The sequence below is a fragment of the Malaclemys terrapin genome, chromosome 18 (assembly GCF_027887155.1).
Source record: "Malaclemys terrapin pileata isolate rMalTer1 chromosome 18, rMalTer1.hap1, whole genome shotgun sequence".
Lineage (NCBI taxonomy): Eukaryota > Metazoa > Chordata > Testudines > Emydidae > Malaclemys > Malaclemys terrapin.
The window spans coordinates 23,790,736-23,814,560 of record NC_071522.1 but is presented as its reverse complement, the minus strand read 5'-3'; the positions used below and the strand labels follow the sequence as shown (position 1 = coordinate 23,814,560).

The window sequence follows — 23,825 nt, the reverse complement described above, 5'->3', positions numbered from 1 at the left end:
GCACTGTCACTTGGGCCAGGGCTGGGGAGAGCCCTGCGCCTTGGAGGAGCAATGCCCCCTCAACCAGCCGCCTCTGGCTGAAGGCGCTGGGCTCTGTCTGGAGCCCTGACTCCCGGCCATCCCCACCCTGCCTGTGTGCGGGGCCCGCTCCCCTTGCACCAGCGCTGCCTTTGGGAACGGCAGGAAGAGGAGGGGACCGGGCTTCACTTTCACTTTCCCTTACTCAGAGTTCCTGGTGAACGGTGCAGGCTGAGCGGCGCCTCGGGCTGGGGCGATGGCTGGTGAGTGCAGGGGCAGGAGGGAGCCTGGGCTCTGTTCTGTCCCCCTCCTCGGGCCCTGGTGCACACCCTGCCTGGGCCTGGCAGCTGCAGGCGTGAGCAACCTCCACTCCTGCCAGACACGAGGTCAGGCCTCTGGGCTTGAATTAATGCTCCTGCCTGCTCCTCTGGGGTGGGGCTGGTGCTGTGTTCTTCCCCTCCCTCCTTCGCCCCCTGGATGGCTGGGGCTGGCCCCCCTCTCACCCCAATCCCTGCCAACTCCCCCTGGACGAGGCCAGCCCCCCCATCCCTGCCCGCTCCCTCTGGATGGGGCCAGCCCCCCTCTCACCCCCAATCCCGGCCTGCTCCCCCTGGATGGGGCCAGCCCCCCCATCCCCTAATCCCTGCCAACTCCCCCTGGATGGGGCCAGCCCCCCCAGTCCCTGCCCGCTCTCTCTGGATGGGGCCAGCCCCCTCTCACCCCCAATCCCGGCCCGCTCCCCCTGGATGGGGTCAGTCCCCCTCCCACCCCCAATCCCTGCCCACTCCCCCTGGATGGGGTCAGTCCCCCTCCAACCCCCAATCCCTGCCCACTCCCCCTGGATGGGGTCAGTCCCCCTCCAACCCCCAATCCCTGCCCACTCCCCCTGGATGGGGCCAGCCCTCCTCCCACCCTCCACCCAGTCTGCTCCCTGCCCCGATGAGGACTGTTCCATAGTATCCCGCCTTCCTTGCCACCTTCCCCTCAGAGGGGGCCAGCGCTCTCTCGTTCCTCGCTCCCCCACAATGGACGTGTCACGGGACGTTTTGCCCCTTTAAGGGCTTGGGGCCAGCCAGCCCTGTTCAGTTCTCAGCCCCAGCCGGGACGGGGCAGGGGGTTTCTGTGGGGGAAGGAGGGAGCTCAGCTGCAGAAGGGGGAGGGGCGGGGGGTTGGGACTGGCCCTGGAGGGGGCAGGCAGGGCTCCTGCAGCCTGTTTTGTGTTACTTTGGGAGGGTTTTGTTTGATGGAATAAACCATGCCCGGAGGGAGGCCCCAAGGCATTGAATCCCTCCTGGGCCAGGGAGAGTGGCCGGCAGCCCGACAGACCAGCGCCACAGCATCCCACACAGAGCTGCCCCATTCCCCTGCTCCCTCACCCGGCCAGTCAAGGGCTAGGGTTACCATATCTCATAAATAAAAAAAGAGGACCCTCCACGGGCCCTGGCCCCGCCCATTTCCCCACCCCTAGCCCTGCCCCAACCCCGCCCCTTCCCCACCCTAACTCCGCCCCCTCCTCCCTTCCACTCCCAGCCAGGGGGAAAGGGCTGCCCCAGTGCTACTGGCTTCAGGGTTTGGCGGGCAGCCCCCAGACCCTGCGCCCTGGCCGGCGCTTCCCCAGCACAGCTGGAGCCCGGGAGGGGAAGCGCCCAGCCGGGGGCGCAGGGTCTGGAAGCTGCCTGGCAAACCCTGAAGCCGGTAGCACTGGGGCTGTGGGCAGCCCCTATGCCTCCGGACCCTGCGCCCCCAGCCGGGCACTTCCCCTCCCAGGCTCCGGCGGCGCAGAGTCCGGAGGCACGGGGGCTGCCCGAAGCCGGTAGCGCTCGGGCAGCCCGGCTCTTAAACAGAGCCGAAGAGTCGGGGAGGAGCAGAGCCGCCATTTTCCCGGACATGTTCGGCTTTTTGGCAATTCCCCCCGGACGGGGGTTTGACTGCCGAAAAGCCGGACATGTCCGGGAAAAAGAGGACGTATGGTAACCCTATCAATGGCGGGAGGGCCAGGCCAAGGATCCTTTGCGATGGAGCCAAACCTGCACGCGTCGGGCGCCTCCTGCCCCAAGAGGTTTGGCAAAGAGCACTTGTCCAAAGCAGCTGGGTGTCGGGGGCCACTAGCTCCCTGGCTGCTAGGCCTGAACATGGCATCTGGGGACTGTTAGCGCTTCATCTGCACCCCGCCCTCCCTGCGACAGGCTGGTCACCAGCCCCATTGACAGAAGGGGGAACGAGGACAAAGGTTAAGGTCAACATGTGCACCTGGGTATTTAGGCCACGAAATACATGGCCGGACTATTGCAGTCTGAGCCCCTCCAGCTATTCACACTTGGGTGCCTCGATCTGGATTTAGGTGTCTAGCTGGAGCTGGCTCTCCTGCTGGGCTGGGCGGGAGTCCCATCAGCGTTGGCCTTGGCAACACTGCTCCCAGCCAAGAACTGGTCTGGTGCCCTCCCTGCTTCCCCTAGACCCCAAGGGCGAGCCCTGGACTATGGACAACCTGGGAGCTTTAGGAGAAAACAGTGCCGAGCTTTCAGCGCTAGTGGCTGCGTTACGTTTACACACTCAGGGCTTGTCTATGGCTGAAACGCTGTAGGGGTGCCGCTGTAGCGGTTCGGTGAAGTCCCACCTACCCTGCAAGGAGGGGGTTCTCCCATCGGCACATGCACTCCACTCCCAAGAGCGCTAGCCCCATGTACACCAGGGGTTAGGTCGCTTTAACTGTATTTTTCACACCCCTGAGCAAAGTAGTTCAACTGACTGAATTTCCTAGTGTAGTCCAGGCCTTAGGGGATGTCTGCACTTCAAACGCAGCCTTGGGGCCACGCCCTGCAGCGAGGAAGGGGGTTCTTCCATCACTGTCGTTTATCCACCTCCCCAAGAGGAGGCAGCTAACTCAATGGCAGAATTTTTCCACTGACATAGCACTGCCTACACCAGGGGATGGGTTGTCTAGATACAGGCCTACAGCCAGAGCTACACTCCAGACTTATACTGGTATAACTGCATCGCTTGAGGGTGTGAAAAATCCACGCCCCTGAGTGCTGTAGTTACACCGACCTAGCCCGGGCAGACAGCGCTGTGTCAGTGAGAGTTTGTCCCGTGGACATAGCTACTGCCTCGTGCGGAGGTGGATTAATCATGCCAATGGGAGAAGCTCTCCCGCCGGTGTAGGAGCGTCTTCACTTAAGTGCTACGGGGTGCAGCTGTGCTGATGTAACCTTTTAAGTGTAGACCTGCCCTGCGTCTCTCGCTGGGGGGGGTGGATTGTTCTGTGCCTGGGAGATGTAGCTCGGCACGATGTGAGTTTTCAGTGTAGCCCAGCCCGAAGTTCCCTATGACATTCCCCTCCCCCCAGCGGGCAGGCTGAAACGCAAAAGGAGCAATGTCCCCATTGCGAAAGAGAAGCCAGACAGTGTCACTCTGGTGAGGGGCGGAGCTAAGGTTACTCATTAGCCCGTCTAGCTCTGCCACTTCCTGCCTGTTCAGCGGGCAGCCGGGCATTCTGGGTCACCAGGCTCCGGCCTCGCAGCTCCTGGAGCGCTTCGCTTTTCTCAGGGTCGCACGACCCGCGGGAACGTGGCTGTGTCTGGTGCTTCCTTGCTGCTCCCCTGGTGTGTCTGCCGCGTCTCTCAGACACGCCCCCGCCCCACCCCGCACTCAGTGAAATCCCTCCACCACCGTAGCTGGCTTCCTGATGGGCTGGCATGGGCGGACGCTCCTGTTGTGTCAGTTCTCTGGTTCCACAAGGGAGCTTAATTGCTTCTTTAACCTGACTGAAAGTGGCTGTCACGACCACCAGCAGCGTCAGTGAGGTTTAACCCGACCATTGACTCTCACGTGGAACAGTTAAGGACATTGCCATGGAGATGTGAGCTAACCGTGCACTGAGTGCCTGGGACAGGTCTCCTCTGGCTGAGCAGTGCGGCCGCAGGCCGGGCTCACTGCAGGGTCTTGTCACGCCAGGAACAGCGAGGGACTCACCGTAATGAAGGCTGCGAGTCTGGAAAACAAAATGGCAACCTCATAAAAATGTCCCAGGTTAGCGAGCCAGCCCATTGTGTGTGCTTGCTTGGGCAGGCACTGGAGGCTGGTGCAGTGAGTGGGGAGATGTGTGTGAAGGAATATGTGGGGTGCACATGGAGGGCTGTGGGGTGGGCCATGGCTGTATCAGCTGGTCCCTATGGGAGCTCCACTAGTGCAACCCCCATGGGAAGGAGCTGTCTGAGCAGCATGGTACATGCACACGAGGCCTGGCACCGCCACGGCCAGGTACAAATACCCCGAGGGGAGGGCTGGCAGGGCCCGAGGGGAGGGCTGGCAGGGCCCGAGGGGAGAGCTGGCAGGGCCCAAGGGGAGGGCTAGCAGGGCCCGAGGGGAGGCCCCAGGGGCTCACGTGGCTGCTCTTACAGATCGGAAGTTAAGCGACGTGCGGATCAGGTTTGTGGAGCGCGTGAGCAAGGCAGTGATCAGCAACCTCTTGGACGACCTGCTGGAGAGACGGGTGCTGAACGAGGAGGAAGTGGAGGAGGTGAGGGAGAGCTACAGTAAGAAGAGTGACCAAGCCAGGTGCCTGATTGATGGGGTGAGGAGAAAGGGTGCCAGAGCCAGCGAAATATTCATCGAACGCCTCTGCGTCAGAGATGTCCACCTGGCCACAGAGCTGGGGCTCGGAGCCCCCTCAGGTGAGTGGTGCCACAAGGGCTGGTTCTCCAATCTCTGTGGGGCTGCACGCACGGGACACCCGGCTGGGCTGGGCAGGGATTCTCCCATGGGCACTGGCCTGTGACAGCCCCACTCCGTGCAGGGTTCTCTCCCCTTCCAGGGCGTGTGACATGCGCACACTGGTTATTAAACCCGCTGCAAAGCCTTGGGTGGTGCTGCCCAGGCCCATGTTTCCCACTCGCCGCAGCAATGGCAGAGCCAATGCCACGGACGTGCCCTGCTCTTTGGCTGCACTGGGATTCCCCGGACCCCGGATTCCCACAGGGCAGCTAGAGAGGCCAGGCTGACCTACCCCTCCCTGCTGGGCATCAGCAAAGGACTGAGCAGCTTCCTGCCCTGAGTGGCAGAGGTGCGAGCACACCCCATGAGCGTCCTGCTGGGGACGGGGTTCCTCACGCCTGGATCTCCCCTTGGGGCGAGGGCCAGGCCCCGCATGCTGCCCAGAGTGCGGAGATGCTGCCCTCCTTCCAGAGCAGGGTACCCGTGGCACAATGGGGCAGGGGTGCCCTGAGTCCACCCACCACGTTCCATGACCCTGGCACTCCCAGGTGCACAGTGGCAGTCGAGGGGCGATGGAGAGGGACAACTCAGGCCGTCTCTGCTGAACGGGGGAGACTCCCGGAAGTTGGACAGTCACGGCCCTGCCTATCCCAGCCCCCCAGCAGGCCGTGGTTGTGCCCTCGCCAACCCACCCCATTGCACTAGCCAGTGTGGAGGGGTAGCCGCCTCGCCTTGCTGCTCCCTGTTCTGCGTTTCTCCCTGTGCCTTTCCCAAGGGGGATTTCAGGACAGCACATGTGGCTCCCACCTACTAACTGCCTCCTCTCAGCTAACGCAGGGTTTATGATCCCAGGGACTGCTGCAGAAACCCAGCCAGCGCCATCTCAGGAATGGATCCAGCCCTGCCCCCGGGAATTCGTCCAGCGGATCCAGAAGGAGGAAGCGAAGGAGGTGCTCTGTGCTGCTCCCTTTGGGCTTCTCCCCTGGGGTGTATGCGGCAGAGACCCCCGAGCTCAGGCACTGCCTGCTGGCTACAGCCAGATTTGACCTCCAGCATCGCTGTGAATGTGTACAGCGTCAGTGCTGTTGCACCCCCGATGGGGCCCCAGGGACCGGGGCGCAGGAGGGGTGGAAACCACCATCCTGACAATATTGCCCCCCAAGCCCTACACCTTTGTCTGCACAGTGTGAAGCCAGAGGAGCAGTGGCTGGTCTCGGTGGTTTGACAGTGTTTGATTTTAGCTGCACGGAGACTGCAAGTTGCCCCTTCCTGCCAGATACCTTTGAAGCACTGACAGCAGTGTGATGGCCCGGGGCAGCTGATCCAATCCCTTGATTGCTGCCCCCAGTGCCAGATCAGCTGTGTGGTGTCAGGGAGGGGGGAAGCCATGGAAGCAGCAAGATCTTTCTGAGCCCTCCAGAGGTTACCCGAGCAGTCGGGGAACAGTCCCCAGGAGGAAGCTAAGCTTCTCCGTGACGGTCATGAGGGCGCTGCAGGCTCCTCTGTGGAGGGCAATGCCCAGCCAGCCCCACGTAACTAATCACAGGCAGGTTTGCTTTATACACCAAAGACCAAGGTCATCCTCATGCTCCAACGGCCCCTTAAAAACGCTCTGAAGGCAGGAGCTCTGGCCCGAGGCAGCACTTTCCTGGGGTTCTGCGCAGCCTCACGGACTCGTTTTCGCTAACAGACCCCATTAGAAACCGCCGCACACACTAGCACTGCAGTAACGCTTCACCAGCTGACACGAACTCCAGTCAGAGACCACCCCATTCTCCACCACCTGGCTGTGCAGACGTGGGGATCGGGCTGGATCCTAGCTCTCCCCACTCAGCCTCTGGCCCTGCTGTGCCCAGCTGTTTGGCTGTAGTGGCCCCAGAGATGTTTCTGGCTGTGTGAACAGTATCATACGGGGCCTGGAGCTAAGTCTGGCTGCATCCACCAGGATGACATAGACCCTTTCCCCCTCAACAACAGCCCCCATGAGAGAGTACTTGGGGGGCCCTCTTCCTCCACAGAGACCTACTGCCCAGGGGCCATGGGACAGTCTCCTTGTAGGGATGCTGAGGGGCATGGAGCATAAGGGGGTCCTTGGTAATTTGAGGAGTGGTATCTAGAGATGTGGGTAACAACCTCCCTATGGGCCGTGGCTCCGTTCTGCCATGTGCAGTAAGCCCCCGAAGTGAGGGCTGCGTCGTGGCCGGCCCAGCGTGAGTTTTCCTTTCTTACAGATCTATTCCATCCTGGACAAGGCGACGCGAACCCGCCTGGCCCTCATCATCTGTAATGTTGAGTTTGAGCATCTCCGCAGGAGGGACGGGGCTGACGTGGACATGAATGGGATGAAGAGGCTTCTAGAAGGGCTGGGATACAAGGTGGAAACTCACTGCAACTTGAATGCCCAGGTACAGGATCTCCCCAAGCCACCAGTGACTGCCCCAAGCCCCTAGGGAAGATGCTGTGACCTTTGCTTGGTTCATTCCTGGCTCAGTCCCGCCTTGGCAGGGGTCTTGGGGCTGGTTCCTCCTAGGAGCTGCCAGTAGGGGGATGTCAGATTCCTCCCCAAGCCCTCTCTGGGATGGGAACACTCTCCATGGGAATCCTCCATCCCAGAGGGCACTGGCTGCTGCCGCTGGAGGTCTTACCCCACCCCCAACGGTGCCCTCAGGAGTAGCAGTCATTCTTCTGGCTGCTGTTCATTGACACTGCTGTCCCCGCGTTGCTTTCAGGCCATGGTGGAGACTCTGAAGCAGTTCGCTGCTCGGAATGAGCACCGGACCTCGGATAGCACCTTCCTCGTGCTCATGTCTCATGGTGTCAGGGCTGGCCTGTGCGGGACAAAGAGCCAAGGCGAGTCCACAGACATCCTTCCCATTGACACCATCTACAGCACCTTCAACAACAAGAATTGCCAGACACTGCTGGGAAAACCCAAAGTGATCATCATTCAGGCCTGCCGTGGGGGTGAGCCTGCACTCCGGGACGGGGCGGGTGGCACCCACTGGAACGGGGGCGTGGGAAAGGGAAAACATGGCCTGCTCTGGGCCGTAACTGGTGCCCATGTTTCCCAGAGAACCACGGACAGGTGTTGGTGAGTGACTCTGCAGAGCTCCCTGGAGACGGCTCCAGCCTCGCTCCGCTGCCCCCTGAAGAGTTAGAAGATGATGCAAGTCACCAAATCCACGTGGAGAGCGATTTCATCGGTTTCCACGCTACAACGCCAGGTAACTGGCTGCCAGGAGCAGGCCCGGGGCCGGGGCTGTGCTGGGACATGCACAGGGAGCATTGGCTCTAAATTGGCTGAGCCCATGTATCCAGCTCTTCCTGGGACCCTCCCAACCCCGATCTGCTCTCTCTGCTCTGCTGATCTGCTCCCACCACGGCCTCCAATGGCCTCCTCCTGGCCAGTCCTTAGGGCCTCTACCCCAGCCTTGACCTCCCAGCCACTCACTGGGCACTGAGACACTGTCCTCTCCTACCCCTCTGAACACGACCCTTTTTGGTGGGGCTGCCCCCTGTCACTCTCAGGGGGTTCCCAGGCGCTCTGCCCTTGGCTCGTCTCCCTTCACACCCTGGACAGCCTCACAGGCCGCAGCTCTCATCTGCTCGCTGATGGCTCACACAGCTCTCTCCATGCCTGGCCTGTCTCCTGCCGTCCAATCCCACCTCTCGGCCTGGCTCTTGGACATCTCCCTTCGGGGGTCTAAGTTCCCTCTAAGCTGCGCGTTGCACAGCAGCCTATCAAGGGCCGCTCAGGGCTGCAGCGGGGAGAGGCGTCTCTCCCCTGGCCCCAGCCCCAGACCTGCCACGGTGGAGAGAGACGCTCTCCCCCAGCCCCGGAGCTGCTGCGGGAGAGAGGGCTGGGGAGAGTCCTCTCTCCTTGCCGCAGCCCCAGGGCAGCCTGCATCCCTGGTACCACCTCAGAGCCCTCCCTCCCTGCCCCCGTACCCAACCCTCTGCCCCAGTCTTGAGGCCCCTCCCCCACTCTGCCACACACCACCTCCATATTGGTGAACATAACAAAATTCATTCCGCACATGCATGGGAAAAATTAGAGGGAACATTGTTGAGTGTCCTGTCATCATCTTATCCTGAGCATGGCCAAACCCAAATACCTTCCCTTCCCTCCCAAACCCTCCACCTTCTCCACCACGGTTGAGAGCCCCCGGCCCCTGTCACTCAGGCCTGCACCGTGGGGGCTATTTCTGACTCCACCCTCTCCCTTGCTGCCCATCCCGGCCATTTCCAAACTCTGCTGCTTCCTCTTCAGTGTCTCCAAGATCCCGTCTTTTCTTTCCATTCCCACACCAGATCTCTAGTCCAGGTCCTGACTACTGCACCTGCCTCCCGCTGGCCACCCGGACGCTCCCTTTCCCTCTGGCCCATCCAGAATCCAGCGATAGAGCCACCTTCCTTCTCCATCCATCTGATCACGTCCCTCCCCTGGCTCCCTGTCCACTGTCACATCACCTTTACGTCTCTGGCCATCTCCCCCAAGGCTCTCTAGGGGCTGGGGGAGCAGCTGGAGGTTTCCTCACACAATGAATAGCTGCTGACCTTTGAATGGCCACCCTTGGGCTTCGCAGTCAGGGCCCCCGGAAATGAGCGTGGCTCACAGCACTCCAAGCACTGCTCTCCAGCTCTTTGCAGACATGTCTGCCCTGCTTTCACTCTGCCACACTGGGAGGCTTTCTGCACAGCCAGGAGGGCTGGAGGCTAAGTTCCCTGTAAGCTGCGCGGCCACACAGCCGTGCAGCAGGCTGTCAAGGGCCATGCAGGCAGGGAGAGGCGCCCATCCCCCGGCCCGGCCCAGCCCCACTGGAGCTGCCAGGGAGAGGAGCCCCTCCCTTAGCCCGCCCCAGCCCAGGCACCTCTCACCCGGCCCTGAGCTGCTGCAGCGAGAGAGGGCTGGGGGGAGTCCTCTCTTTCCCTGCCACAGCCGGGGCAGCCTGCACCAATCCCCCAGCCCCACCCCAGAGCCCGCACCCCACCACACCCCAACCGTCTTTGCCAGCCCTGAGCCCCTCCCACAATCCGATCCCCTCAGCCCCACCCCCACACACATCACCTCCATATTGATTCACATAACAAAATTCATTCTGTACATGGATGTAAAAAATTAGAGGGAACAGTGGCTGGAGGCCTCTTTTGAAAGCAAAGTTTAGATGCTGGAGCACAAGCCGCTCACCCAACTGCCTGGAGTCAGCCCAGGCCAGCCCGTGAGCCAGGAAGTCCAGAGGCTCATTCCTGACTGCACCTACAGCCGGGAGCTGCAGTCTGTCTCTAGTAGCCTCTTGGCCCCCTGCTGCGTATCTAGCTCTGCAGAGGGGACTCACTAAACTGGATTGAGCAGAGCTCGGCTTGACAAAGAGTGGGGGTAGCAGGGTGTGGTATTGCAGTGCAGTCAGGGCCCACAGAGCTGGATTTCCTGCAGGAGACCTGTGACCCAGAGACCTGGAATGGGAAGCCCTCTGGTTAGCGAGCTTTCTAGAAAGCCCTGCAGGAGACGGTCCCTCTCTGGGATAACTGGAGACTCAGATCTGTTCTGCTTTTGCCCTTTCCATTTGTTCTCTGGCCTGTGCTGTACAGGAGATCAGCAGTTCCCCAAGTGGGGTCCACAGTGGGTTATGCGGGGGTCCGTCCCTTGAGCCAGGGCCGGAACATGCCGGAACAATGTTCTGGCACTTTTGCTGCATGGAGGCGGCCATTTGGAGACCAAAACGGCATCCTCTGTGCAGCGTGACCACCCTGTGTGTGGGAGGTCACACTGGCAGGGCATTCTGCTAGGAAAGGGGCAGGGCCGGCTCCAGCATTTCTGCCGCCCCAAGCAAAAAAAAAAAAGAAAGCCGCGATCGCGATCGGTGGCGGCAATTGGAAAAAAAAAAAAAAGCTGCGATCGGCGGCGGCATTTCAGCGGCAGGTCCTTCGCTCCTAGAGGGAGTGAGGGACCTGCCGCCCCCGAATTGCCGCAGGTGCCGCCCTCTCCCTTGGCCGCCCCAAGCACCTGCTTGGTAAGCTGGTGCCTGGAAAGGGGTCCAGGACACTTAGTAAAATGCCAAAGGAGTCCTTGTCGGAACAATGTTTGTTGTTATTATCTGAGCCAATGCTGGCTCAGATAATCATAATGGCCCTGTAGCTGTGTGGCCACCTACTGCCCCCCAAGCGCCTTCTCCTGGCCGGGTCTTGCTCTCCAGCCTCTTGCCTCTGTGGCCGTCCCGGCTCTTCTGCAGCCATTGGCGAAATCACAGTTCACAGAGCAATTCAAACCCAAAGGATCCTGTTTATTGAGCCTCTGGTGCACATTGGCCCCCGACTGCAGTTTAGGCTCCCTCTCCCAGCATCTAACACAAAGGCTTTCCAAACAAACCACAGCCCGAGGCCGCTTCTCTCCAGCTGTAGCTGGCCACAGCCCCCTCCTCCCCGGGCGTCTGTCCGTCTCTCCCTGCCTAGAGAGCTTTCTCCTGCTGCTTGCAGGCTCAGTCTGCAGCTTCTGACTGCCTTTTACCCTGGGTGGGACCACTTGATTCCCCCCAGGCGTAGCTCATCCTTGTCATCAGGGCTGGCTTGGCCTCCGGCTCTCCAGCCCCTGGGCAAGCCACCCTGGTACAGGCCCCTTCTGGCATAGCACTGTCTGTGGCAATCCCTCGCAGCCCTCGATCGCCAATGAACCGTCTTAGCAGCCTGACCCGCCTCTTCCTCTCCCCACCCCGCAGTAGGGTGACCAGATGTCCCGATTTTAAAGGGACAGTCCCGATTTTTGGGTCTTTTTCTTATATAGGCACCAATTACCCCCCAGCGACTGGGCCAGAACCGGTCAGCTTTGCCCTCCTAGTCATTCCTCTTCTCTTCCCTTAACTTCAGCCTCATTGAGAACTCCCAGCTGCTCTGTGAAGGGTGAAATCCCTCTGCCAGCCCCAGCCCCCACAGCTCCAGTGTCTGTTGTAGTCTAGAGGAACAGAAGCAGCCCTACTCCATGTTGTGTAACGGCCTTTTGTCTCCACAGACACTTTGTCCTGGAGATGTCCAAAAACTGGGTCCGTCTTCATCACCCGTCTGATAGAGCAGCTTCGAACCAATGCCTGCCGCTTCCCCTTGGAGGAGATCTTCCGAAAGGTGACTCCGTCCTTCCTGCTGGGTAACTGGGAACACCCGCCCTGCTTCGATCAGCCGTACCGCAGCAGGGAACTGTCCCCAGCCCCATGAGGAGCTCTGGCTGCTCATGCAAATCAGTCCCCTACAGGCATCCACAGTGCACAGTATAGTCAAACATGCTCCGTGTCTGTTTGACGGGGGAATCTTAGCAGAGTTCACAGCGCACGTCTTCAGGGCAATCTGAGAGGAGAGGCAGTGGCCTGGCCGGACCCACAAAGGGACAGGTCTTGCAGTGCCGAATTGGAAGCAACCTGCCACCTAGTGGATTCCACACCCTGTGAGCTAGGCCCCAGGCTCCCTGTGCAGTGCATGGGGAGAGACAGGCCCCACAGGATGGGATCCACAAAAGCCAGCCCGATAGGTGGGGAGCCACCTAAGCTGGCCAATGGAAGATGCCAATGAGAGGGGGGTGTACTAAGCCCCACCCCTCGCAGAGCCTTAGGCACCTAAGCCCAGGCCGCAGGGAGGTGCCTGTCTCTCCTTGTGACCACAGCCAGGAACCCCTCTGTGTGAGCTGTTTCTTGCAGGAAGATTGGTGGTGCACCCCCCAGCTCCACCCCAAATGGCCAGGGGTGGGGGCATCCTCCCTCATAACTAAGGCTAAGAGTCTGTCACGGGTATTTTTAGTAAAAGTCACAGACAGGTCGTGGGCAATGAACAAAAATTCACGGATGCCCGTGACCTGTCCGTGACTTTTACTAAAAATAACGGGGGGGGTGACCCCCCGGGGGAGCGAAGCTCGAGCCCCATGGGGGGACACTGACAACCCAAGTGGGGCGGGGGGGATTCCAGCCGCTATGGCAGTGGCTGGAGCTGAAGCCAAAGAAGTCATGGAGGTTTGTTAGTCACGGAATCGGTGACAAAATCATATCCTCCCTCAAAACCTCAGTCCAGTGGTCAGGGCTCCTCTGGGATGAGAGAGACCCAGCTTCAAGTCCCTCATCTGCTTGATAGGAGAAGGGGTCTCCCGTCTCTGGAGAAGGCGCTAACCACTGGGCTCTGGGACAGTCTGTTGTGGGGCTCCCTGGTCGCTCCTGTTGCAGCCGTTCCACCCTGGCTAAATAATCAGCTGGACTGGAGACAGAGTGTGAGTGACGCGACGGTCAGCGCGCTCACCCTGTCCTAATCCTGTCTCCTCCTCAGGCAGAGGGGAATTGACCTGGGGTCTCCCACATCCTAGGTGACTGCCCTAACCAGGGAGCTAAAGGACACATCTTCCTGTTCTTGCCTCTTCCCCTGGCTGTTCTGTATGGAGTTAGGTGTGCTCAGAGCACACCTACAGGCAAGATAGGTGGGGGAACGTCTATCTCCACCTGGCTTGAGGATTGTGCTGAGAGTTGGGTGGGAGATGGGCGTTTGGACACATGGCCAGCGGCAGGAACAGAGACTTCTAGGAGACTTTTCCAGTAGAAGTGTAGGTGTCGAGTGAGTTTATGCGCCTACTGCTGAGCAGGAGTTCTGTGGGCCACAATGAAGCCTAAAATTGGGCTGCAGGTGCCTAAATCCCTTTGTGGGCCTGGGTCCCGCCCCGGGAGTGGTGTCCTGCTGTGAAACTTCCCTCCATCCATCCCCACTCAAGCTGTTGTTCCAGAGATGGCCCAGTAATGTACATTTCAGAAATGAAAAATTTACTTACTCCTGCCACACAGCTGGTAAGTGCAGACCCTGCAGCTCTGCTGGGAAGTGACCGCAGGGACATTCTCTGCATCAATCTCACTCGCACAAATCACAGTGTTTCAGGCCAGAAGGGACCATTGCGATGATCTAGTCTGACCTCCTGCATAACGCAGGCCAGGGAACCTCACCCAATAATTCCTGCATCAAGCCCTGACCCTCTCCCCATCTTCTCTCCAAGCCTGCTGATGGGGGAAGGTTTTTGTCCATTTCTTCTCCCACCTGGGACCCTGGTTCCTCCACACTGTTCCCTCCCCCCTCCTGAGCTTGCCCTTCCCGCTCCAGCCCCTTTTCCTTCCTCTCGCTCTCCAGCTGCCATGGAACCTTCCAGCTCCACCTGCCATCCAGCTCTCAGAGCCACTGCCTGGAGAATTCATTCAGAAATGGTTTTGGTGACCACAGCAGCGTTCCTTGTTCTTGGGCCCAACAGGAGCAGCCTGGGCATGCCTGCCATGACAGACGGCAGCATGTACTGTGACATGCATAGCATGTGCGGTGTTTGTATCAGAGGTGGCTCGAGCACGCATGTGCTCTAGTGGCGGTAGAGGTGCAGCCTGGCTGTCATTATCATCATGCAGATTCCCAGGGGAACATCTGCTCTTGATTCTGCCTATTCTCCCTGATGTTATTCAAGGTCCGGGCTTTCTAGTAGCAGTTTGGTTTGTGTTTAAAGTGCTGCCGGTGTCCTGGAATTGTGACTGATCTGACCTCTCCTCCCCATTTCAGGTCCAGCTCTCCTTTCAAAATTTTCCTCGTCAGATGCCCACCAAGGAAAGAACTACCATGATAAAAAAGTTCTATCTGTTCCCAGGCCATTAGAACCAGCACCACAGTAAGTATCTGTTCTGGAGTCTCTCAACAAACATTTCTACTATGACCAGTAACTGCACGTGTTTTTAAGCGACGGGGCTCTCGTTCCAGACGTATCTTGTAAATTTACCTTCCACTCTCGATTCCAGATTGCCCAGGGTCTGGCAGATCTAGATTCCACTTCAAAGGCAGCTTCTCCCCTTACGTTAGGGTTCAGGCGAGTTAGATCTCCCCATCCTCTGAACTGAACTAAAACCTTCTCTCCGTAGACACTGGCTGTTTGAAGGAAAATCCTGGATAGAGGAGTTCTAGTAGCCAAAACTTTCTGTGGCTAATCTTCTCTTCTTAGAGCTGCTTTGTGCTTGAAGAAACGAGTGACATGTAGCACAGAAAGAGACTTTTAATTCTAGGGAGACACAGGGGAAGTCACAAGACACTAGCCAAGCACAGTTCTGCCCTGAAGAGTTACACCTCTCCAGGAAGAAAGAGGAAAGAAGCAAGAGGAGAGGGAAACTCGGCATCCAGGGAGTGTAATTTCAATCCCTAGTGAAGCAATGTAATAAATAGAAAACGCTGTAATCCTCTCTAGGGCAATGGAACTCTGAGCAGGAAGCAGCATGGGGTGGAGGGGCAAATCATCTCAGACAAACAATAGCTTCTCTGAGACTGACCCATAAAGGTAGTGGCGAATGGGAATGCAGCAGCTACACTATCTGGATATTAGTAAAGCAGGAGTTTATTACACTCTTAGCTGAAATGATCTCCCACTGGGCTGGATGTGACACTCCTTGGGATGGAAAACCGGTGGGAAGCTCAGGAAAGAAAGGAAATGATCAGCAGCAATGTATCCTGTGGGAAGAACAGTGTTAGATTTGCTTTTATCAAATATGTGCCGTTGTGAAGGAAGAGAGGGGAGTAAGTTGGTAGGAGTTGGGACCATTAACAGGGACATGCCCGATCCCATAGAAACGTGGGCAGGAAATAACAAAATGAGATTCATGGTGGAGAAACGCAGAAAATCCCTTTGGTGAAAAACCACCCAGACCAACCCCCAGCCGGGAAGCAGCGCTGCTGAGCGGGAGCTTGGGGCTTTGGTAGCCAGGCGTTGTAGTGCAGTAAGCCAGTGATTTGCATTAAACACAGAGACAGCAAATGACGGAGCAAGGGCGAGTTGACCCTTTGCACACTCTAGCCTGTTCTGGGCACAGCATCACCAGCAAGGCACTGACCGATTGGAGGGAGTCACAGAAGAGCAAAAGACTGTTCATTGCGATAGAGGGCAGCCAGAGTTCTGGGCACATATGTAAACCCGTTGTAAACCCCATGCAATATACAGAGCAGACAGATGTGCACAAAAACCCCTCTCAAGCTCCCCAAATTCAGCCTCTCCCCACCCCCTCCCCCCAAACCCCTGACCCTGGAGACCAGAGGCAATGGCCCGTTTACTGGATCAGACTGGGAGGCAGGGGAAGGGATACTGATGAGAACCACTGGGATGCAGAATCGCTGGTGGAAGAGCCAGTGTCTCTCTTGCAGGGACCGTCTTTGCTGAGGAAGGAAGTGACAGGACATTCAGAGAGCTGCATTTATACTCAGCAGGGACCAGCCTTGTGCTCTACCCTGCTACGGCTGCCTTCAAGGGTATAATACCCCTAAGAGCTGAGGGAGTTCCCCAGGCTCACCCGAAGGAGCTCCGGCCCAGGAACGAGACTCCCGCATCCTTAGTGAATGCAATGTCCCTCCTGGGGAGGAAGAGCCACTGTATGGCCTATGCTGCCGAGCTGCACTGGTGAACTGTCGCTCTTCTCTCTCCTCTCCAGATAAGACAGCGCATGTCCCATGGGGGCCCTGCCGCAGTCAGCGTCTGCACATTCAACATTGGCACAAAGCTCAAGGGCTCTCTTCCTGCTGCCTGCACAGTTTCCACCTGTGGCTTTCCTCTGAACTGCCAGAAGTGCCTTCAGCTTCTCACCAGCCTTCCCCTGCGGAAGTGCCTCCTCTTTGTGACAGGACAACGGTAGCATCAGCCTGGAGCTCCTGCTGCCACATCTCTATCAAATGGCTCTTCCTAGCGAGAGACAGCAGCACCCCCCAGCTATCTAGATCCTACAGCACTGACATCCCCGTGGCCCCGTCCCTGAGATCCAGTTCACACTCTGATCATTCCCTCCGGTAGCCAGACTTTGAGTCCCCGGACAGTCAGACAAGTGAGTCTCAGCCACATCCTTCTTGGTAAACAGCTGGAGTCTCCCATTAGGGATATCAACAGCAGGGGCATCTTCACTGTGGTCAGCCCAGGCTCCTGTCCCCTCCCCTCCGCATACAAAACCCTCTCACCTGAGCTTTCCACCTGGGCTAGCTGCCCCAGCTGAGGGTGGCTTTGAGCGTGGTGCTGCTTTCACTGGGACTGGGAGCCTGCCCACTTGGCCATGGGGATGCAGCTAAATCAGTCGAGTGCTGACGGTGCACCTCTGCCTTCCCACAGTCACCCCAGGTGCCCAGCACAGGCGTGTCCCACAAACGCGCTGGGAAAGAGTCATGCAGCGGCTCACCTTACAGCAGCACAAAGAACCACGGGCTTTGCCCCAAACGCACTAGCGACCCACAGTGCGGATGCAGTAACTCGGGAGGGGCTTTGCAGTGTGGCTGCTCACAGCCAGGTTAGACTAACCCAGTGCTCACACCTGGGTGCTGATCACCCGGGTTAACTCTGCACTTATGGGCATACCCTAGGAAAGCTCATCTGCTGAACTCTGGGGGGGACATGGAGTGTGGCAGCAACCGTCTCCTCCCGCTATCAGCAATTCCCAGACCCCCTGGAATGGAAGGGGCCTGTGTCCGTTCCCCTTAGCGAGGCCGGGTTAACTGAGCTCACTCCAAGTCATCCCCACTAGATGGCAGCCAGGCTGAGCCTTGAATAGCTGCCGCGGTGATTTCCCAACCTCACTGAGCTGTTCGCTGCCTTGTTCTCGTTCTCTGTAATTACAGGGCCACATTCTGCCCATTGTCAACTCCAGACTTCAGAGTGCCAAGGCTGCAAGTGGCCCATGACATTTGGGTTAGTGCTTAACCCACATTTCTCTGTTAAAACCTAAGCCCATTACTTCTATCCTTGGCCCCAGCTAAGAGCTGATCCCTCTCCCCTCTAGAGCAGCCCTTTTTCTCCTTAGTGATGAGCGAGAGACACTCGTCTACACCACTGCAAGGCAAGAACGTCAGGAAGGGAGCAGGGTTCCTTGGCATGATACATGGGGGTAGAACTAGGAGTAATGGGGTGAAGTGATGAAAGGAGAATTTAGCTTTGTTGCTTTCTGGGCTACTCCTATGGCTGGGACGAGGAAGCAAGTGACTCCTCGGACCAGAGATGTCCTTGCCCTTCTCTGCGGTTGCGCTGCTTCTGGGCACACTCTCTCTGGTTTCCCTGTCTCATTGCCTGTGGTTACTTTTATAGCTGGTTTTACCGTGTTCTTGAAAAGCGATGGGTGTAGGGACGGAAGCGGCAGTTTGTGGGGTTTTAGAGACATCAGAACTCAGCTCGGGGCCATTTTAAAAAATACTTTTCTGTGCTTGTGAGCACCTGTTCCCAGGGATTGTTTCTGGCCATTTCCAGAGATGCCGAGAACCAGCAGTTCCCTTTAGCTCCAGTTCAATTTCATACATTCCAAGGGAAAAAGGGACCATTGTGACCTTGTATTGTGACCTCCTGTAGAGCACAGGCCAGAGACCTGCCCGAACATAATTCCTAGAGCAGAGCTTTGAGAAAAGCATCCCACCTTGGCTGAGAAATCCCCAGCGATGAACAATCCACCAGGACTCTTGGTAAAACGTTCCAAGTTCAGCTGTGGGTGCTCAGCCCTCCTAGAAATCAAGCCCTTGGTGCCTCCCAGACCGGTCTGATTGTACTCCCAAAGCAGAGCTAGGAGGACCTGGGGCTCCATGCGGAGTATTTCTCCCTGAAACGCCAGCCCCTAAGGGCCCATGAAGTGGTGCAAGGACATCAGCCTCTGCAGTGCAGGCTCCAGCGCAGCCCCCGCTTGGTGCTATGGCATTAGAAGCCCTAACCTGGCAGCTAAATCCCCAGCTGTCTTAACCCACTTCTGCTGCAACACCTAGAGAGTCATCACAGTCCCTCTTTCCTGCCAGCGGGGCTGCAAGGAACACTCGATATTTACTAGTCACACTCAGTTCAGTGCCTGCGAGGCCAACGGCTACAGCATAGGACTAAGGTGGCAGAAAAAAAGGGAAGAGCTGGGGAAGGGAGCGACTGTGTCTGAACCTGAGGACCCAGGTATAATAGCGTCTGCAGGTGTCTCGCCCACAGAATTCCTTTGTACCTTGAAAATGGGCCTTTCACAACGTTCTGCCAAGGGCCCAACATTCATGCACTGGCTTTGCCTTTGGCTTTGTGAGCGGAAGGGGAAGTGCCTTTTATTCCTTATGCTTTGTGTCTGCATCATCTGACCCTCCCTTCAGATACTGTTAGTCTCGCGATCACTGGGCTGTTTCTCAAAACCCCAACCCTAGGGTCAGGGGAGTATGTGAGGATCTCAGGTTCCATTTGAAAATGAAATGGAAGTTTCTAGCGTTCCTGGGTGCAAAGGAAATCTCAATGTGACCCCCCAAAAGCTCAACCCCCAGGAGACCAGTGAACAGAACCCCAGTATATTGCAACCAGTCTCAGGAATTTGGGGTGCCTGATGCAGGACTTTTGAACGCTGGGCATTGGACAATACCAGGAATAATTTTAGGGTTCCCACAAACCTCTCCACCTTTGTCTGCACCCTGATTACTGTATTTCAGTGGGTCAGGCTCATTCTGTGGAAAGGAACAATTCCAGTTTCATGATGGCCCATGGTCTAAGTTTAGGACTCCACACTGCTCGATCCACAGCAGAATCCCACTCATTAGGAAGGGTTGGTTCAGAACCCTGTCACATTCAGCATCACTCACTAGGAAACAGGCTCACTCTCAAGACCACCATCATCTTTAACCTTTCTCCGCTCTGCATTTCTTTCCCTGGAGCAACTCCTGTCCCCTACCCCCTCTAACAATCCCAGCTTCTGGAAGTTGTTGGTTTAAGGATACCCAGTACATGGGGTTGCGTCCCTGACCATCTTGGTTAATAGCCATTGATCGTTCCTCCTCTAGGAACTTACCTAATTTTTTTTTTAATCCAGGTATGCTTTTGGTCTTCACAACATCCGATAGCAAAGAGTTCCACAGGTTGACTGTGCATTGTGTGAAGAAATACTTTCTTTTGTATGTCTTTAATCTGCTGCCTATTAATTTCATTGGGTGACCCCCTAGTCCTTGCGTTATGTCAAGGGTTAAATAACACTTCCCTATTCACTTTCTCCATACGTTCATGATTTTATAGACTTCTGTTATAACCCCCTCAGACATTTCTTTTCTAAAATGAACAGTTCCAGTCTTTTTAATCTCTCCTTCTATGGAAGTTGTTCCGTACTCCCTACTCATTGTTGTTGCTCTTTCTTGCACCTTTTCCAATTGTATCTTTTTCTGAGATAGGGTGACCAAAACTGCACACACTATTCCAGGTGTGGGCGTACCATGGATTTACAGAGTAGCTGTGACGTTGCAATGTTCACATGTCACTGCAAGACTTCACTGCCCACTTGCCAGCACACAGGTATACATGAAGACTTACAGGTAAAACACAGCCATCTACAGACAATTGTCCTGGTTAATGGGAGTCATCAAGATTCCAAACCACCATTAACAGCCCACATTTTGCATAATTACAATAGGCCCTCAGAGTTATATTTCATATTTCTAGTTTCAGATACAAGAGGGGTACATTTATACGAATAGGATGATCACACTCAGTAGATTATAAGCTTTGTAATGATACCTTACAAGAGACCTTTTGCATGAAGCATATTCCAGTTACATTATATTCACTTATTAGCATATTTTTATAAAACCATAGAGACTGCAACGTCACAGTAGCATTATATTTTCTCTTTATCTATCCCTCTCCTAATGGTTCCTAATTTAGTTAGCTTTTTTGACTGCCACTGCATATTGAGCAGATGTTTTCAGAGAACTATCCACAGTGACTCCAAGATCTATTTCTTGAGTGGTAACAGCTCATTTAGACCCCATCATTTTGTATATATAGTTGGGATTATTTTTTCCAGTGTGCATTACTTGGCATTTATCAACACTAAATTTCATCTGCCATTTTGCTGCCCAATTACCCAGTTTGTTTTGGACTTACTTATCTTGAGTAATGTAGTATTGTCTGCACATTTTGCCACCTCACTCCCTTTTCTGGATCATTTATGAATATGTTGAGTAGCATATCCCAGTACAGATCATGGGTGCACCTGCTATTTATTTCTTTCCATTGTGAAAACTAACCATTTATTCCTCTTTGTTTCCTATTGTTTAACCAGTTACTGATCCTTCTTATCCCATGACTGATTATTTTGTTGAAGAGCTTTTGGTGAGCGACCTTGTCAAAGGCTTTCTGAAAGTCCAAGTACATTCTATCCACTGGATCATCCTTGTCCATATTTGTTGACCTCAAAGAATTCTAATAGATTGGCGAGGCATGATTTCCCTTTACAAAAGCCATGTTAACTTTTCCCCAACATATCGTGTTTATCTAGGTGTCTGAGAATTCTCTTCTTTACTGTACTTTCAACCAATTTGCCTGGTATGGAAGTCAGGCTTACTGGCCTGTGATTGCCAGGACTGCCTCTGGAGCCTTTTTACAAAATCAGTGTTGCATTAGCTACCTTCCAGTCATCTGATAGAGAGGCTGATTTAAGCAATAGGTTAAATACCACTGTTAGTTCTGCAATTTTATATTTGAGTTCCTTCAGAACACTTCGGTGATACCATCTGGTCCTGGTGACTTATTACTGTTTAATTTATCAACTTGTGACAAAGCCTCTTTTATTGACACCTCAAGCTGGGACAGTTCCCCAAGTGTTTTACCTAAAAAGAATGGCTCGGGTGTGGGGATCTCCCCTGTATCCTCTACAGTGAAAACCAATGCAAAGAATTTATTTAGCTTCTCTGCAACAGCCTTGTCTTCCTTCAGTGCTCGTTTAGTACCTCGATCGTCCAGTGGCCCCCCTGACTGTTTGGTGGGTATACTTAAAAGAAATGGTGCTGTTAGTGTTTGTGTCCTTAGCTAGTTGCTCTTTGAATTCTTTCTTGGCCTGCCTTAGCATACTTTTCCACTGACTTGCCAGAACTTATGCTCCCTTTCTATTTGTTTTTCAGTAGGATTTGACTCCCAGTTTTTGAAGGATGCCTTTTCGCCTCTAACCACTTCTTTTACTCTGCTGTTAAGCCATGGTGGCATTTTTGGAGGGTGGGGGTATGTTTAGTTTGAGCCTCTATTATGGTGCTTTTAAAGCATGTCCATGCAGTTGGCAGGGAATGGGGGCAGGAAAGGTCACATCTCTCAGAACCAGGGTCCCAGACTTGAGAAGCGCCTGCTGCTTCACTTACACTCGGTTCACATTTGGAAGATTTTAGCAGGCACAGGAAGGCTAGAGACTCACTTTTGTGTTTCAATGGCAGTCAATGCTGCAGAATGTGAACGCCTCCTCACCTGCTTTAAAGCCACCAAGCAGGCTAGTTGCATCCCTCCGCTGGGTGCTTGTCACCTTGGCTCTATTTGCATTTCCTTGCAACTTGTCTCCAAGGAAAAGGGACATGCGTTCTTTAATCATGCTGAAGTTCATGTTTTTCCAGACATTCCAAAAGTCACATAGACAGGATGAAACAGCTATTAGTGCTCGGCTGATTTTATTACTATAGGATTCTCTGCCTCAGTTTGCCCTTCCTCCCTGAGCACTGTTGCTGACAGTCACTAAATATTCTGCTGTTAAACACTGGGAAAGCATTTTCATCTTCCCTGGCTAGAGAAAAAGAGGATGGTTCTGAAATAGGGTCCTGTTTTCCTAGTACCAATTTTTTAAAGTGCGCTCACAGCCAGCAATTAACCTGTTTATCATTGTTTCTAAAGCCATGAAATCAATACTTTTATGCTATGCCTGTATTTACTTAAGGTGACCAACTGTTTTCTCATTTTCATCCTTCTTTCCTTCCAAGACGTTTCACCATTCTGGCAAAACCTGGACACCATTATGATAAATGATTTCCCCAATAACGTGATTTGTTTCTTATTATGACACTTTGCGTTTCAAATTAGAAAAATTAAACAAAAGGTGATTGACACCGAACATGAGGGAGAAAGTCCCTCCTCACAGCGAGCTGCATTAGTTGTGGAATTATGCTGCTAAATCAATGGGAGAATACTTGCTGGCTGAGTGATTTAAGGTGCTGGGGAATATGCTGCAAGCCCTAGAGCTGAGACACATCACAACCAATAGGCTTTGTCCATCCCTAACCTACCTGATCTTCAGAAATCCTACAGTTCTCGAGAGTCTCCATCCCCAAGTGCTGGACATCCGTCTACACACACCGCTGAAAGGCAGCTCCCTCTGGAGCGAAAGGCAGCCACCATCATACAACACTGCAGAAGGGCAAACGCTGGCTAAGCTCACGAGACAAACCCTTATGGAAAGCGCTAAGGGATCCAGGTGTAGGGACTTTGGGGGCAGCTGACTGGCCAATACACAGTAAACTGCTCGGACTAAATCGCTACTGCAGAAGGGTGAAGACGTGAGGTGATCCTGCACAGATCGAACCTACAGTTCCAGGAAGCCTGGGGATTTCCAGATCATGGTCAGGCCACTAAGCCAATGGTGGTTGGTGTCAAAGGAGTTACAAGAAGAAAACACTTGGTCCATTACATCTCTCCACTGTCATCTTTGCTGTAGGCCAGGAACATCCAACCTGAGGCCCCGGAGGGTTCAAAGGAGATAAAATGTATTTGATTACGAGCTGAGCCATACCCTTCATTTTTAAATGGAAGTGTCTAAGTGCATGTCTACACATGCAGCACGTCTGGTGAAGACGCTCTGTGCCGACGGGAGAAAGCTCTCCCATCGGCGTAAAACACCACCTCCCTGAGCAGCAGAAGCTCTCCCACCGACCTAGCGCTGTGCACACTAGCGCTTACGTCACTCACGGGGGTGGAATATTCACACCCCTGAGCGACATAAATTTTGCCAACATAGGCAGTAGTGTAGACATAGCCTGAATCAACTGCATGGCTATGTCCTCCCCAGCAGCCTCCCACTTCCACTGCAGCCCCCAGTGCAGTTCTGGTGTGAGCTGGCATCATCACCAGCTGCATCACGGGAAGGGGAGAAGGGAGCGCTGGGTGCTCCATCACCGGCTGTAATAAATAAGCAGTGGTGGGAGTGACATTGTGATATCTAACAATGACCCAGTGCTAGCGGTAGGGGAGGAACTCAGCTGACTCTGCCTGAGGCTAGAGCAGTGCCTGGCGAACGATGGCTCTGCTCTCCTACAGGGACAGCCCTGGTGAGGGAAAGTGCCGGGGAAGC

At 55.2% G+C, this 23,825-nt stretch overlaps 1 protein-coding gene across 1 annotated transcript; it reads left to right on the top strand.

Annotated features, from left to right (window-relative positions):
- Positions 1–237: 237 nt before the first annotated feature.
- Positions 238–22,519, top strand: LOC128825811 (caspase-1-like). The gene is made up of 9 exons (XM_054008612.1): positions 238–281; positions 4,419–4,691; positions 5,584–5,681; positions 6,963–7,136; positions 7,461–7,695; positions 7,803–7,955; positions 11,735–11,844; positions 14,284–14,389; positions 16,188–22,519. The coding sequence occupies exons 1-8, from the start codon at positions 275–277 to the stop codon at positions 14,374–14,376; spliced, it is 1,143 nt and encodes a 380-aa protein (XP_053864587.1). The 5' UTR covers positions 238–274; the 3' UTR covers positions 14,377–14,389; positions 16,188–22,519.
- The last annotated feature ends 1,306 nt before the right edge of the window (positions 22,520–23,825 follow it).